The sequence below is a fragment of the Pangasianodon hypophthalmus genome, chromosome 22 (assembly GCF_027358585.1).
Source record: "Pangasianodon hypophthalmus isolate fPanHyp1 chromosome 22, fPanHyp1.pri, whole genome shotgun sequence".
NCBI classification, from domain to species: Eukaryota; Metazoa; Chordata; class Actinopteri; order Siluriformes; family Pangasiidae; genus Pangasianodon; species Pangasianodon hypophthalmus.
The window spans coordinates 6,030,424-6,047,063 of NC_069731.1; the positions used below are offsets into that span (position 1 = coordinate 6,030,424).

Sequence of the window (16,640 nt, forward strand, 5' to 3'; positions counted from 1 at the left end):
GCTGGCTTCTTTGGGAAATTGATTTTGCTCTGAACATAATTATCAATCTAAAAGCTGATCTGTTCTTGAGATTAGTGCACTATTGTAATGCATTTTTGAGTTTCTGAGTTTCGTTTTTTTTTTTTTTTGGTAACCAATAATAGAGTTGTGTGAGACCAGTCAGACAGACACACACCTACACACACACACACACACACACACACACACCTGAGCTGTTCTGTTCATGCCACTGGCTGAAGTCCTCTGGGAAATCTGGGCTGAGATTGGACACTGAACAGGACTGTAGAGAGAAAGAAACTTCTGCCACTCTAACAGAAAGGTGTGTGTGTGTGTGTGTGGGTGTGTGTGTGTATGACAGAACAGCTATGACACTTTGACACTACTCACAGCAAGTAATATATCGGTCTCATAATTTTATTTATTTAAAGCATTACGGCATTTAAACCTCACTTGCTCTCTTTTTTGTCCTTTGCTCTTCTGAAACTTATCAGAAGTCTTGCCATGTGTCACATCACACAAATCCACACATTCGTTAGCATAAATTATTAAGTGCAGGAAGTAGATGCTCCCTGGGGATTTCCCAGGGAATCTAGGATGCCAATTAATAGTAATTAGCACCGCCAGAGCTGTAGCTACTCTTGCCAGTCTTGGCTAATGAAGCAGGCCTGTAGCAGCCCTAGTGTATTTACCTCAGTCTAATCTATAGTATTGACTCCGAGTCACTCAGGGGAAGACTGAAGGTCCTGTTTCATGAAGGAATGGCGTAGGGTGGATCATGACTGCCCCCTACTGTTGAATGTGCAAGAGTTCCACTGCATTTTCAGTGCCTTTATTAAGGATGTAGATGGTGTGTTAGGGCTTGATATGAAAGTGTGACACTTCTGTTCCAGAAACTGATGCAATTTTGTCAAATGATATTCCTCAATCTTTCTTAAAATGTTCATTTAATTAGGTAAAAATTGATTTAATTTCATTTAATTTAATTGATTCAGTTTAATTTGAGTGTCACTGCAGCAGGTTTGCCAGATTCTTTTTAAAGGAACAAGGAACCGAAAATCTTCATTGAAGTTATTGGTGATGAAATATAAGAGCCATCTGAATCTCTAAATTTCTAAATCTAAATTTTTAAAATCTAAAATTTTGTCACTTCTGATCCTTTTTCTATTATGCAATAGAACTTAAGAAATATTTAACAGATATTACATAGGCATTAGTGGTTCTTTATGGTAAAATCATACTATAGTACCCTGCTATTGGGTCAGGAGTATGTTTAAACGAGTCATGTGATCATTGCTTGATACATTAACCACAACTTTTTCAGTGGTTTTGCTTTAGTGCTGTCATAGTGTCGGCCTCAGACACTCTTCCCATGGCTCACTGTACTTATTGTACACTTTTCTGGCCACAAGCTTCAGAATCTTAAAGGCTACAATCTGATTGACTCTCTACTCTTCTCTTTAGATCCATCCCTGTGCACCTAATTGAAATTTAAAATGTTTCACAGCATCACATCATCAAAAGTTGTCAGATAGTTTGGTTTGGAAGAGTTAGTGGTGAGTACATGATGTTAACCGTTTGTAATGTCAGGCAAAATTTTTGGCTAGGTTTAGAGACGAAAAGCTTAGAAATCTGCCTCAAGAGACTACTACATTATTTATAAAGTCTTTATTTGCATATAAACCTGATTTAGAGTGCAAAATGAGATCTTAGTATAAGTAAAAAATATCTTGAATGTAGATAAATTCAACTAATATGTCTATAGGTAGTTTTTTAAACAGATATAAGATTATTAATCTTATTTCTAGATTTTTTTTTTATTTTTTTTTACTTATTTCAAAGCTAAAAATGGTCTTGGCAGATAATTTTGCTTATATCAAGTGATTATTTCTAGAAAGAAGCAAAATTTTCTGGCAATAGAATAAGACAATGTCAAAAGTGAAATTAATACATATGTCTAGAAATAGGCTTAATGGTCTTATATTTGTTTGATATTAGTCTCATAATGGAAAATATTAGATAACTTTTCCTTTATTCATGATATTTTCACTTGCTGTTTTAGTGTATGGAATATTTAATGCTAATTAAAACTCTTAGGTTATTATTATTATTATTATTATTATTATTATTACAATCTGGAGTTCCACTTAAGCCCATTTTACACCAGACCACAGCAGTGCTCGCATGTTAATGGAAGCTCAGAGAAGATTTAAAATAAAAATAAGTCTATTTTTGCATGGCACCTTCATGGTGACTGGAAATACTATAAAATAAAATATTCATGCTATATTTTGCAGTATATGCCCATAATCTGAACTGCAAGGGCAATATTTCTATCATTAGCCTACTGCATTAGCAACTTCATGAAAGTTCTACTGCCACAGAGCATAGGAAGGAGCATCTCATTGGATTAACAAACTTCGTGATCATATACAGTAGAATCATGAGAATTTTCGAGCTTATAAAATAGCCAAAAAAGTTGAGAACCCCTGAATTATTGTCTAGTCGTGAAAAGTATTCTGTTAAACTGGACTGTGTCCTGTTATCTGTAGTTTCTTCCTGTGAAGAGCGAGCGAGGAGGGAGGGAAGGAGCCCATGCAAATTTTGAAGGGTTCTTATCAGTTCTGAGGATGATCAGACTCGGTGTGTGTGAGCGAGAGAGTGTGTGACATTCCGACAGTGGGTCATGCGCCTGCTCCCTACAAGAGCAACAGACTTCATTCATCCTGCACTAATCCAGATGGGAAAGTCAAAGAGCAGAAAGTGCACAGCCTCGACCTCATTTCATCACCTCCATCACTACCAAAGGAGAGAGGGAGAGAGAAAAGAGGAGTAGCTCGGAAAATAACTGACATTGGCGAGGCGCTTCGCTGTTATCTGTTTAATTCATCCCACCAATCGGGCCTGTCTTTTCCCTCGCTAAATTGCCCTTTGACACGCATGCCTTCCCATGCATAATCCAGACCTCCTGGGCAGAATAAAAAAAAAAAAAATGAATGGAAGTGAACCGAAGACCTCGAAATAAAATGTCAATGCCGGCGGACCGATTTGACGCCAAATCAAAGCTTCGAGGTTTGACACAGAATGTGCTTTTTGGTGGCGAGGAAAGGAAAACGTGTCCGGGTGAAAAGGTGTCAAACGAGCAAAGAATTCTTTGAAGAAAGGTGAAGAGGAATCTAAATTGGGAACAGAAATAGGTTTGGGAATGGACGGAGAGATGGTGAAGAAGGATGAATGTCAGAGCGGCCGTCTTTAATTTGCTGTGGGAATGTTTATGTGCGTGAAAGGCAGAGACCTGTTTGGGTCGGAGAACGAATTTGAAAGTGTCAGGTTATCGCTGTGTCATAAGTTTTATAGAACTTTCGGACTGCCGAGAAGTTTTAACTTCTGATTCTAAAAACTTACAAGAACAGCCCTTGTTACAAAGCTCTGACACTGGAGACTCCTTCCAAAATGTTAAATAAATATCTCCTCACAGAAAACGTCACCATATCAACAATTACACACGTTTATGTGGAACGCCTGCTATAGACGTTCCTGTGTAAGTTGTTACTATAGCAACAATCACGTATTAGAATGAGTGCATTAATGTAACCCTTGCAGCTAGCACTGCTTCTGACCAATCAGAATCAATCTGTGGTATAAATTAAAGCATCACACATTGGCAGTTTAGTATTTTATTCATTGCAGAGCTTTTTTTGTGCTTTTGATTGGACGGTGTAATTATATGGACATGGCGATTGAATGACACTGAGCTTGTAGCTGGTTAAATACATGATGCTCGAGCATGGTGCTACGGCTGAACTGCGTATTGATGAAATCAGTAGTTAAGTGGCTGTAGGCAGTGTGTTTAATCCTGGTGCTAGAGTATCCATTAGTGGCTTCCTGCAACGCACCTACCTCAGAAACCATTCATGAAGTTAAACAAGCAGCTCAGCCAACAAACTTTGACGTTTGCCTCTTTTTTGTTTGCTGAGCTGCTTGTTTAACTTCATGAGCTTTAGAAAGCCACTAATGGCTCTAGGACCAGGATTAAACGCACTGCCTACAGCCACTTTACTATTGATTTCATCAATACGCAGTTCAGCCATAGCACCATGCTCAATTGCAGCAAAGAGCAAAGTCAGCTGTTTTATGGTTTGTGATAAATCTCTCGTGTAAGTGTTTCTGTGTAATGTGTGTGTGTAAGCGTGTGTTTCTTTCTTGTTATTGATTGGATTCTGTAGGTTGAGACTAGCCAATACATAGCACCAGTGAGCTGAGACCAGTGTTGCCTCCTGAGTTTTCTTCTCACCTCCTCTCTTTCTCCTAATGTGTTCTGTTTCTCGTCTGCCCCTGTGCTTTCTAGAGATGATTTAAAAGATGGCTTAGTACATCTTTTCAGATTTAAATTAGGTTAATAAATATCATAGCGACTATCTTGAGTCGGTTTCTCGGTTACTGAACATAATGCCTCTAAACTCATATACTGGCCTGATTGGATTTAACCCATTTTGTGATCCAATCCAATGATGGATTGCTAGAGCTTGTGTTTTTATTATTCATTAAAAAATGACACATTATACTTATCCATTTATAGTTACATTTGTTGTTGTGGAATGACCAAGAAAGAAGTTTGTTCTTGTTATCACTTATGTTATGACAGCTATACATTGTTGTTCCTTCACCAGCCTCTCTGTTTTCCTCTCTCTTGACGTTAATAGGACAAAAATACAGCCTGACGCTGGAGACTCCTTCCAAAGATGGGCATATGAGCAATTACACACATTACTACAGAAACTATAGTTTATTTGAACGAGTGCATTAATGTAAACCTTGCCACTCGGACTGCTGTAAGAGCTGCTGTTCTAGAAAATTAATCAATGCCTTCTGACCAATCAGATTTGAGAATTAAACAGTGCTGTGGTATAAAGGTGAATAATAAATGAAAAAAAAAATGATATGTTAATGGGACAGACAGTTCATTGAGTATGTGTGTGTGTGTGTGTGTGTGTGTGTGTGTGTGTGTGTGTGTGTGTGTGTTTCAGGTACACACACCTGGTGCCCTCATTACAGATGATGCAGCTCTCTGCAGCCACTGGTGTGAGTCGTCTTCTCCTCATCCTGCGGCTGCTGGAGCCGAGTTTCATTGGAGACAATGTCTCAGGAGAACTGCTCCAACGTCAGGTAAAGCCACACACACACACACACACACACAGTCAGCTGGGTCATTTTGAATGCATACTAACAAAGCAAGTTGGTTAGACTTTATTTGAGAGGCTGTTGATTATAGATTATATCTGAGAACAGGTTATAGAATATACACTACACTGACTATATATATAATGTAATGAGATTCAGAGCTGATGACAGAACACAGTCTTGTGTTACTTCTACTGTGTTACATTTTTCAGGGCTTGGTGGTCTGAATAAATGAGTCAAACACAAGAACCTGAGTCCAAAATTTACATTAATATTTATATGGGGAAAGTGATGTGTATTCAGGGTTTGGTTACACAGGTGCTTATATGGTTTTTCTGGGCTCTGCATTCAGATTATTCAAATCACTTGCATGTAGTTCACACCTCTGAGGTTGAGTAGAAATGCCCAAGATCATTACTTTTTTTTCCCATTGATGAGCTCTCTCTCTCTCTCTAAAAAAAAGAGCCCATGATTTGAAGGATAAGCTGACAGAGCACTCATCTGCTAGCTCACTTGAAGTAAATGTTGTTCATAATTGTGACATATATCTATAAAAAATTCACTTCTTCACATAAGCAGTGTATAGGATTAAAATAAAAACGAAACAAAAAAAAACTACCATTTTGAAATGAAGTTGGTGGTTTTTCCCCTCCTGTAAAAGGGGCTCCTGGCTGAAATAATCCCAGAACCTCTGATCTCCATATTGTCACAGTGCTAATTGACTTTTGACTGTTTTTTTTTAATTTACTTATGATTTTCAAACATTTTTTCATGTATTAGGTTCACTCCAGACTGAAGATTCAGATTCATGCTCACACTAATCGTAGCAGAGACTCACTTGTTCTAGGAGTGGATGTTATGTTTTTCTTTTCCTTTTTTGCACTTCACCAAAGTGACCACATGGTGGCGCTCTAGTGTCAATTATTTACAGAAAACCTCCTCCACGCTGCTGTGCTTTAATGGTCTCTGGAGTAGGTGAGAAAAGCGGTTTAAAAAAAAAAAAAGAGCAGCCATCAAACTGAGCTTAACAACTTTGCTCTGATGCGATTGTGCGTGCACGGGGGACGGGCCCGGGCGCTGTATCCTATTTCGTTTCCCTTTTTTCCCCCTTTCCAGACGTCTTCAGACAGGGTCTCTGAGGTCAGGACGCGAAGCGAGCTCGTCCATGCTTGAGCTAGGCGCCTCTTCTCCGCTCTAGTTCCACCCAATTTCATGCAAGTTAACGTGTGGCCGGGAATATGCAAATCACTTATTAGATTTTTTTTTTTTTTTTTTTTTGCATAAGTCCCTTCCACCTCTCAAACGGCTGCTGGTTCCTATTTGTGACATCAGTCGAAAGCTGACCTGAGTCGAATGATTTAAAAAAATGTTTTTATTTTATTTTTTTAAAGCAAGCTAAAAATAATTAATGCATAACACCTGCAAAAGTGAAGCCATGTTGTTTTCTTCCCTCAATCTCATTTGTTGTATCTGCGCAAACATTCTCTCTATAATTTAAATGTCTAATAAACAAACAAACAAAAGCAAGGAGACTAAATGTCGGAAAGTTTTCTGATATGGATAAGAGAGGAAAGGGCGACCTTAAGCTGCCATTGGATATGAAATGAGGGTTGCAGTGAATTTATAACATACATCATCAGTATCAGGACTCAAATTATTTTATTACATATTTATAACATACTAGCTGCCACGCTGAGCCACTTTTTTTTTAACCACATGTATGTGCTTGTCTCCTCTACCTGAGAAAGATAAAGCAATGGAATTGCACGTAATGATTTCTCCATGGTTTTGTGCCAGTCGACTCTTTTATTTGCCATCTCTTTGAATTGTTCTTCACAAATGTGACAATTCAGCTGACCCCATTGTTATGATGTTGCTCACAAAACGCTCGTGTAAAGGGTGTGTGAATAAAGCTCTGTGTTATCTTTACAAATGTCAGGACATGGGATCTCTGGACTTAAACGCTCTAGTGGGGATGATTCAGTTTACTTATTCAAACTGGCAGTAGACTACTTGAATTCAGCTTATAAACAGATCTAATTTATTGTGATTGTTGACACTACTTTGCCGTTTATACTTTGCGTAGTTTTCTTCTCCTGTGAAGTATTCATGGTAGTAATAACAACATCAATATGTTAAATGACTTTGTATTTGAAATGATTATGAATTTAAATGATTGTGTAAAATAAATATTATACTCAGTTATTCAAATTTTCCACTCAAACAACGGGAGTGGAAACTATTTAGTGGAAAATCAAGTTAGAAAAACATAAAAAAGATATCTTGCAGAAATATCCTGCATATAGTCAAATTTAGCTAGTATTTATTATTTATTTTTTTTAATATATTTATTTATTACTGTTATAAGATTACAGTAAACCAAATCTAAGCTTTTAAAACTGATTTCTAGCCATTTTTCCTATTTGAAGCTTGAAATAGTCTTGTTCTATTAACAGTTTTGCTAATTTTAAGCGTTGATTTCTAGAAGGAAGCAAATCGTCCTCCTCAGTGATGTTATTCTCTACACGGTCGACATCACATCAAACTGGAGACAAAAGAAAAATCCCTGTATATTTGATCTCTAAATATCGCTTTTTGCTAAATATAATCTTTTTATATATATTCATTTTTGTGCAAAGGGTGCCAATAATTCTGGAGGACTCTGTAAATTGTAAAATAGAGATAGAAGCCCCCCTCCCCCCAAATTTTCCCCTTTTTCCCCTTTTAAAAACCGTGAGCGATACAAACTTTTGCACTCTCCATGACTCTCATCTTTCACCTGTGTGTCCCCTGTCCATGGAGACAAAATGGACTGTGGTGTAGAATGTAATATTATAAATAGTGGGTTGATGCTAGAACTAGAGTTATTAACTCAAACAAGAGCTGTGTATTTTAACTGATTCTCTGTAGAATTTAATGCAAACCGTTAGCTTCGTCTCCTGATAGTGTAATCCTGCTCTCCTCTTTCCTCTGATCAGAAATACCTCTTGAGTAACCCGGCTCATCAGAGCAGCGCCGTGGACGAGCACTACTTCCTGAACGAGAGCGCGTCTCAAGTCAGGTAAAACAAACACACACACACACACACACACACACTCACACATATGGGCTGCTATTGATTTTCCTTTCAGCATTCGGTGACTGGGACTCAGACCAATACCCTTTTTTTCCCTCATTGATTTGTCATGTTTCATTCCTTTTTTTCCAGAGAGATCTCCAAATTCAAGCTGCTATCTAGCAGAATATCATTGAGCGTTATCGTTGGGGACTCATTTGACGAACAGCTCCCTGCTCATCTCAACCAAGTGAGTGTCATCTACTCAATCCTTTGATTGGCTCAGAATCTATAATGAACTAAATGATTAAAAATCCTTTGCGTCGTCTCTAATTTGAGCCCCAAGCATGTGAAGAGAATTTGTGTATTTGTGTCATTATTGTATACACTGCTGATACTTGAAATACATTTTAGGCATTTTAAATAGATCTGTCCACAGAGACTGTCTGGGTCAACAGGACATATAAGTTAAACAAGGGATGTTTTGTAACTAGATGAGGTCCTCATTATTTGTCTTTTGTGTGTGTCAGGTTTTTGCTGATGTGCAGAGGAAGTGTTTAAAGCGAGTGTACCCTCAGGCCAAGCTCATTCACATTCAGGGGGCGGACCGTCACATGATCTCTAAAAACGCGTCATCGGTAAGCAAACATTTACTGGAGCTCGTGTCAAAGAGGCAAACCAAACATGCAATGAGGCAATGAGATCCTGTTCAACTGCCTTCCGAACACCACCGTGTTTCCTGTTTGGAAATGATTTACATTCACAGCTGTGCTGCATCATCGCATTGTTTCTGGAGAGATATATATTTTTTACAACATCCAAAACTGACAAAATATGACTTTTTTTAAGCATTTGATTAGTTATATCTTTCAACTTTGTGTGTCAAATGTTTGCTGCGATTTGTGGGAAAAACCTTTGTTTATCTCATTCATGAATATATTTATTCAAAGAAAACAAAGACATCAAGTTTATCCTGAGGATTAAGGTTTAATTGACACCACATCAAAATAAAAATTTCCAACAGCTCTGGAATTTTATTCCATCCATATACATGCATAGCAACAACATTTTTAAGAAATATTAATTTTTTTTTTCCATTATAAGGACATTGGAATGATCTTTTTTTTTTTTTTTTACAGCATCCCCCCCAAAAATCCTCTCCCACCCCTTTTGTTAAGTAACATCAATAAAATTACCTTCGTACAATTGTTGTTCTTAAGGAGTTAGAAATATCTGCCATGTTCCCATTCTCCTAATACTGCTTTCAGTAATGTCCTTTTTTTTTTTTTTTTTTTTTTTGTTTTTTACAAAGTATTGCATTGAGAGCAAATTTTTAAAAAGGGAGACCAAAATGGATTGCAAACTGAAATACAAGTACTATACAAGAATGCTGCCATCCTGATGAAAACACCCACATCTGAGTAAAAAAAAAAATACAAAAAAGAAAGAAAGAAAGAAAAAAGACAGACCAACAGCTACATACATATGCAAAGCTGGATGTACTGTATATGCCAAAACATGAGATGCAGAGTTGTGCCTGGTTTTCCCTTCAAACCGTGTTTAAGGCTGAGAAGTCATGAGTACTGCAAATGACATTTAGGCATATACAAAAAAAAAAACTTACAGCAAATAAGAATGCACAAGTGCTTCAGTAGCTATTTTTGTGTCTAAAATGCATTTTGTTTTGTATTGTCTATCATCTTGTTGAACCTACAATACAGTGTAAACAATGATTGCTACACAAGAATGACTATACAATAACATTACAAACAACTCTGATATAAATTTCCTTTGTGTTTAAATTAAGGTTAACTACTCCTAATAATACTGATTGTAAAATAAATAAAGGTGAAAGTGGCACCAATATTACACATGGAATCTTTTTCTTGACAAAAGTTTTGCATCAAAGTCTCGATGAAAAATGAAAGATGAAGCTCTTGATTGTCCACAAGCAGCATATAAAACTGCATGATGCACTATTCCAGACACGACAGTGTAGCGAAAAAGAGAGAAGGAGGAGGAAGGAGAGGTGGCGGGAGAGTAAGATTTCATTTCACGTGCTCGGCAGCATGTGACGAGCAATAGAACTTCTTGTGAGTGATAAAGTTTGATAAGTTATTGAACTGGATGTCACAGAGGCGGCAGTACTTGCCGCTTCCAGCTGGCTGAGCCGAACCATTTATGCCTTTGGCCACAACAGGTGGCGCATCCTCAACTGGCGATTTAGATGTGGGTGATGTGTTGCCGTTAGGATCTGGGGGGTTCTCGGAGCCCCATGTGGGAGATGTTTGCCCGTCTGTTGGTGATGCGTTGTTGGGCTGGTTCTCTTGCTGAGTGGGTATTGATGATTGGCTGTCATCCACTTTGTGCCCACCATTGACAATGACCATTCCCCTGTTTTTCGGGAGCAGGGGCAGTGGGTCTTTGCCAGGTTGAGGGCAGCCATTGGCTGCCGGTTGCTCTTTGCCTTCTTCAGTTGCTCCGTTAGTACCCTGCTCTTGGTCACTGGGTTCACCCTGTTTAACCATGCCTCCTGCCAGGAAATCACTAGGCTTTATCCCAAAATATGGCGATATTGGCTCAGTTGTTTTAATCTTTTTTATTGCTCCAGGGTAAAGGCCGTGTGGCAAAAACACCTCTTTGGAGGGCAGGAGCTGAGGGTCACTGAAAGTCTTTAGCTCTGGCACAGGTCCAAGGTGTGGAGGGAACAGACTGCCGTTTTGCACCGTCACCTTGGTGCCACCATTTTTCTCAGATTTCACAGAACTCTTGTCAAATATGTCTTCAGGATTAGTGCCTTCAATCTTCATGCTTGGAAACGCAGACTGGTCCATGCCACCAATCTCATTGTGCTGAGCAGCTGTAACTGGGCAAAAGTTCTGTTTATGAGCTAAGTAATTCTCCACCTTGTTAAAACTTATCTTGCAAACTGTGCATTCATGATAGTCCAAGAGTCTTTTGGGTGAGTTACATGTCTTGTCGGAGACTAGCGAGCATTTTTTGCTAAGATCGATTGGTGCATCCAGTTCTTGCGTATCAGTAATGGCATTGCTTTTGGGAGCTAGGATGGATTTTGTGACTGTAAGAGAAGCCTCAAGGTGTTTCGGGACCATCCCTGGAAAAACGTCACAGCGCGGATGGAAACGGTCAGCCAGGCCTTCCACAGTTTCTTGGGATGTACAGGGATTTCCCAGAGTGGGAACACCCAGAAATCCAGGCTGTGGCCCTAGTGGCTGTCTCTGTTCCTGGTCTGGCAGGCACATTTCATACATCTTCCTGCGTTTGCGTGTCCTCATGGTTCTCTGCATGGCGGGCACCTTGTTAGCAGACATGCGCTTCATTGGTGGGTCATGGCGCGTGGCACAGTAATACTGCTTGTGGACCATGTAAGTTTCGTGACGACTGAAGGTGATGTTGCAGGCCTCACAAGTGGTTTTGTTTGGATCATTCTCACCATCCCCTAAGGATGTGTTTGGACTTTTGACTTCAGCCTGCTTACCACTGAGTCTGTCTTCAACACCTGTTGGTGTGGTGACCTTTTTCACCTGTCCACTGAGGTCTTTATCAGGCACTTTACCACTGGAATTAATAATGTCCAAAACAGAGGAATTCAAGCATGCTGATGGCATTAGATGATCAGTCTCTGGTGGGTGGCATCCAGCAAGCAACCCTACTGAACTGTGACCACTGTTTGGACTCACAGAGTCTGTCACCTTGTCTGAAACAGTGGAGAAATCAGGAGACTTTGCCATGTGCTGCCAGCGACTATTGCAGTAGTGCTTTTTATGGACAAGGTAGTTGTCCAGATTATTGAAAGTTATGTTACACTCAAAGCAGGTTGCCCCTTTTGGCATCAGAGGACTATAGATGACTGGTGGGTAACTGTTCCCTCCATGGCGTAGTCTGCGATGCACAAGTTCTGACATTTTGGCTAAAATCTCAGATGCTTGGGGCACTACTGAAATGTCTTGGGAGAATGCAAACTGTGACAGGAATGGGCCCATGGGAAATGTAGGCCCCATGTTGTGCTGAACTGGTGAGGAGGCCAGTCTGGGACTGGAAGGCTCTGACTTGATCCTGGTGTAAGAGAAACTGGCCTTGGCACCCGGGTGACCTTCTCCTTTCTGAAGTCCAAGCATAAGCTTTTTCTCGGTTCTTTCCAGCTCTCCGTCAGGGGCACTGTCCTTGTTGGCCACAGTTTTGGGGCTCTGCATGACAACGTCCTTCCTGGCAGCTAGCTCTGTTCGGGTCTGCAGACTTTCTTCTGTCCCCCGTGGTGATTGCTCGTTGTCGCTCTCCCTGTGGATCTTGCTGGAGTGGCTGTGTAAGTCCTGATGCTGCAAGAGTTCCCTGTGGTTCTGGAAGCTGATATGGCAGTGATTGCATCTGAAGGCCGCCTGTGATAGGTGAGTGAGGATATGGTGCTGGAATGTAATGAGAGAATCCGCTGTGTAGTTGCAGATTGTGCATTTCAAGCTGGTGCCAGGGGGGAGTGTCTCTTCCATTTTGACACCTGAGGAAGACAAAAGGTAGATATTAGATTTGGTGCCCTCACGTTACAGCAGTCAAAATACTATCTTGCATTATGCAAAACCTTCCCCCCATCCTCCTGATATTAGACTGGATGAAAACTCAGTTGGCTGATTAATTGAGTTATTTAGTACTTTATGCTATGGACTATGAAGCCCAATGTGTATAACAAAGAATACCTAATCTATTTCTTCTTTTGCCTGCAGTAGCTTTACTTAGGATGTCCACTCACCACTGTGTGTGTTCAGGTGCATTTCAAGGGCACGAGGAGTACCGAAGCTCTTGTTGCATTGTGGGAAAGGACAGATGCTGGGGGTCTGATGGGGGTTCACTTCATTCTCCTCAGGTACACTGTCAGGGTCCCTCTGCCGCCCACTGCAATAGTACATCAGATGAGCCTGCAGGTTCCTCTCACTTCTGAACCAGATTCCACAAGCCTTACAAGGGAAGATGTCCTCTGAAAGACATAGCAATGTCACTATAATGAGCATAGGTTCAGTTACACAAACTACACCGTACTATGTAATTTTTTTTGTATTCAGCTTAAGTTAATGGAAGTTTGCTTGATTAGAAAGCTAAAAAAAAATTGCAGATAATTAATGACTTCTTATTGATCCTGTTCCTTAGTATTATGTATTTTATTACTGTACTACTTGGCCCATACTAGCTGGCATTATTTTTCAGCTAGATATTCTATTGAACAGTTTTGTCAGGTACTTGTACTGAACTTGAAATGGCACAGCAGCTTAAAATGATGCCAGTAAGTTGGTGCCCTTACCTCAAGGGCAAACTAAAACAGGGCACCATCTGCTAGTAGTAGCCTTCCTGTCACACTGAACCCTCGATAGCCTTTATTAAGTCAACCAACCGTGTTTACACATGGCTTGAATTTCTGCGATTAACATATTGGAAAGAATGTTTGTTGTAAACTACACTGAAGGTCAGTTATGTTTATCCCTGCATCCCTGGTGCAGAGGTTAATGTATGGATAACTGACACATGCGGCAAATTGCTTTTCATAGGTGTGTGTACGTAATGAGGGCCGAGTTGGCTCAGCTGGCCAAAATACTGGCAAACACAGCCAGCGAACAGGTGAGTGTCCATATGCAACACCTTAGCAGCCAAATTTACTGCAGGAAGCAGTTCTATGACTTTATTAGTGTACGATGTGATTGAGTCCATCGCCATTTTCGTTTGGTCTGTATGTACAGCACTTTTACAGTGTGGAGATGTTGATGTTTATTTAGCAGGATTTAGTGTTTGTGCCCTTACTGTTAACTATGGCGGTGGGGAGAATGGACGCCATGGCGGCTTGCTGTGGTAAGAGCTGGATGGTGTCTAGAAGACGTGCTGGGTACATGCCCTCGCTCAGGGACATGTGATTGACCGAATGCAGCCGAGAGTCAAAGTCCACCACAAATGCCACTAGCTCCTCGCCTTCCATTATGTTCTTAGTGGTAGTGCACCATAGCTGGCCACCTATCAGACATAAAAAACACAAAATGCATGTATTTAACATCCATTTACATTTGTTCAAAGTGCATACTGCTGTGGACCGAGGAGACATATGAATGCAATGTTTAGTGTATGTTCTGATGGCAATTATTGTGCTAAATCATGACACACAAGAGGGGTGTGTACAATTAGCATTTTGTGTATGAGCTCAGAATTTTAACATCAGAGTATCCCCTCACCCCCCAAATAAAAATGTCACATGATTAAATCAACATATGAATCTGGAATGAGTGACAGTTGTGTAGGTCTTTTGAACTTTCCGGTATTAACTGACACACCAGAAGTCCTGTTTGGGATTTAGATGGTAGAAGGTTAAGAAAAAAAATAAGGAATCAAATAAAAATTACAAATTTACCCAGTTATCTAAAGTTTTACAATGAGCATTGTTGCACTCTTTGGCTTTTGAGATAAGTGAAGTTTAATTGATAAAGTTTAATGAGCACAAAGAAGTTGCATAAGACGTGCATAAGCTGCATACTGTGTCATGCAAGTACTACTCCACCAAGAAAAAAAAAAGGTGTGTAGTACTTCTAGAGCTTCTGGGTTTTTTTTAGTTGAAACGTTCTACTGTAGTGTTATGAACATATTTATTAACTTAGAAGAATAGAGAGCGACAGCAGAGAGAGGGAGGGGGAGCGGATAAGAGGGAAGGTTTAAGCTCAGATAATATTTATCACTGCACATGACAGGGCTTTCAGCCGCTCTTCATTTTCCATTCAGGAGATTAAAGTTTTTAATATGACTATTTACCAAAATCTGGCTGCCGAGATAACAACAAACTATGATATGCTGGTGCTAAATGGCAGAATTAGGACATTGTTTCAAAGGGAAAGCTGGACAATTAATTAAAGCACGCTGTTAGCTTTCAGAGACGTGCAAACACTCCGACAGAGCGTCAGAATGAAGGAGGACCTGTGATTCCCGTCCAGCTGTTGGCTCAGGAAACAGGGTGGAGGGAGGCATTAGCAAGAGCAGCTCCACCAGTGTGATTGCTGCGTCCATTACAAATGTTTATAATAAAGTAACCTGAAGTGAGGTCACTACGTAAACTCATGTGTGTTTTGCAACTGCAATGGCGTTGTGCGTTATGTTTGTTAGTTTATATTTAGTTCCGAATTGAAACATGACTCTCGCATCATAAAACTGGAGAGAACGTATGAGCATGTGTATCAGTGGGTGAATCATATTCATCCTCATCATCAGCTGGATCCTGTCACCGTCACCACACACTGCCTGGAGAGACTCTCTCAATCCTTATCTTCTAATTAAAATAACAGAACTCCCACTGCACTCAGCAGCAGTTAACATCAGCGCACATCTGAACTGTCACCTGCCACAGGGAGAGCAACTCAACACCAGTCAAACCTCCTGAAAGCGCAGAAACGTTTCATTAAGAGCTCATCACGAACGCAGCGGGAGCAAAAAAAAAAAAAAAAGACTTTCCTGAAGTGATCTGTTGTCAAAAACTCACTTGGGCTTGCAGTTTTTTGTTTCTTCCAAAATATTTTTGGAAGTATTAGAGGATTAGTGGTTGTTGTAAGACGGAGACATTAAATTCCCCAAATCTTGTTTTGAAGAATTTTTTCTGAATTGAATAATAAATGATTAGAGACACTTTACCCTTCATAAATGAATCCAGATTTGATGAATATGCAGATTAGAAATGTCCCTAACACGGCATGCCCCACCCTCTTCATTGTTATATGTCCTGCCTTTGCATACTAGAACTTGGTTTTTATGTTTTATTTTGAAATAGTCTCAAAACACCACCACTTGCAAAAAAAAAAAAAAAAAAAAAAAACCTGCTGTGAAACTGCTGCAGCGATGTTTTTCACTTGGACGAACTGCATCCTCTAAAGAAGCTCAATGTGTAATGTTAGGGATGAATTTAGCATTCTGGAAAATATATTAACTATAAATTTATATAACTGCTACAATTTGGAAGTTGATATATAGGGATAAAATTGTGTCTTTGCTTTCAATATTTAATGCATAGTTAAATAAGAGTGTTTAATACTTTACTACTACTGATCTGTGATGTATAGATATATCAAAGGTAGATCACAGAAGGATGACTAGATATTTATATTATCGATGAAGTTGTTATTTGTACTTTACTACACCGAAAAGGTCTATAATTCATCCATAAAAAAGATCAAAATACTGTTGTGTGTTCGGAAAAGCCCAGAAGAAATCAAACCGATCTCAGTCAAAATGCAGGAAATGTGTGATGCATGTAAGACTTAAGACTGTTCATGGTAGGTCACATGGTTTCAGTGATGTTTCTGTATGTATCACAGCAGCCCTCAGTGACCACAGTGACACAGAATTACATGAACTGATTCTTAAGCCCACTCACAGC

At 39.7% G+C, this 16,640-nt stretch overlaps 2 protein-coding genes across 3 annotated transcripts in view; one reads left to right on the plus strand and one right to left on the minus strand.

The window, feature by feature from the left end:
• The window catches only part of si:dkey-122a22.2 (uncharacterized), a 33,802-nt gene extending 23,906 nt beyond the window's left edge, over positions 1–9,896 (plus strand). The window contains exons 8-12 of one of the 2 annotated variants that reach the window (XM_034298143.2): positions 5,025–5,163; positions 8,157–8,239; positions 8,387–8,483; positions 8,764–8,871; positions 9,373–9,896. In XM_034298143.2, coding sequence (XP_034154034.1) covers positions 5,025–5,163; positions 8,157–8,239; positions 8,387–8,483; positions 8,764–8,871; positions 9,373–9,414 — 469 coding nt within the window. In that variant the 3' untranslated portion in view covers positions 9,415–9,896. Of the gene's footprint in view, positions 1–5,024; positions 5,164–8,156; positions 8,240–8,386; positions 8,484–8,763; positions 9,330–9,372 lie in introns of those variants that run through there. The other variant, XM_026924619.3, reaches the window with a different exon arrangement.
• Positions 9,897–10,241: 345 nt separating this feature from the next.
• The window catches only part of zfpm2a (zinc finger protein, FOG family member 2a), a 148,347-nt gene continuing 141,948 nt past the window's right edge, over positions 10,242–16,640 (minus strand). The window contains exons 6-8 of the mRNA XM_026924617.3: positions 14,036–14,242; positions 12,996–13,220; positions 10,242–12,746 (exon numbers count right to left, since the gene is read on the minus strand). Of these exons, the coding sequence (XP_026780418.1) occupies positions 10,282–12,746; positions 12,996–13,220; positions 14,036–14,242 (2,897 nt within the window). The 3' untranslated portion in view covers positions 10,242–10,281. The remainder of the gene's footprint in view (positions 12,747–12,995; positions 13,221–14,035; positions 14,243–16,640) is intronic.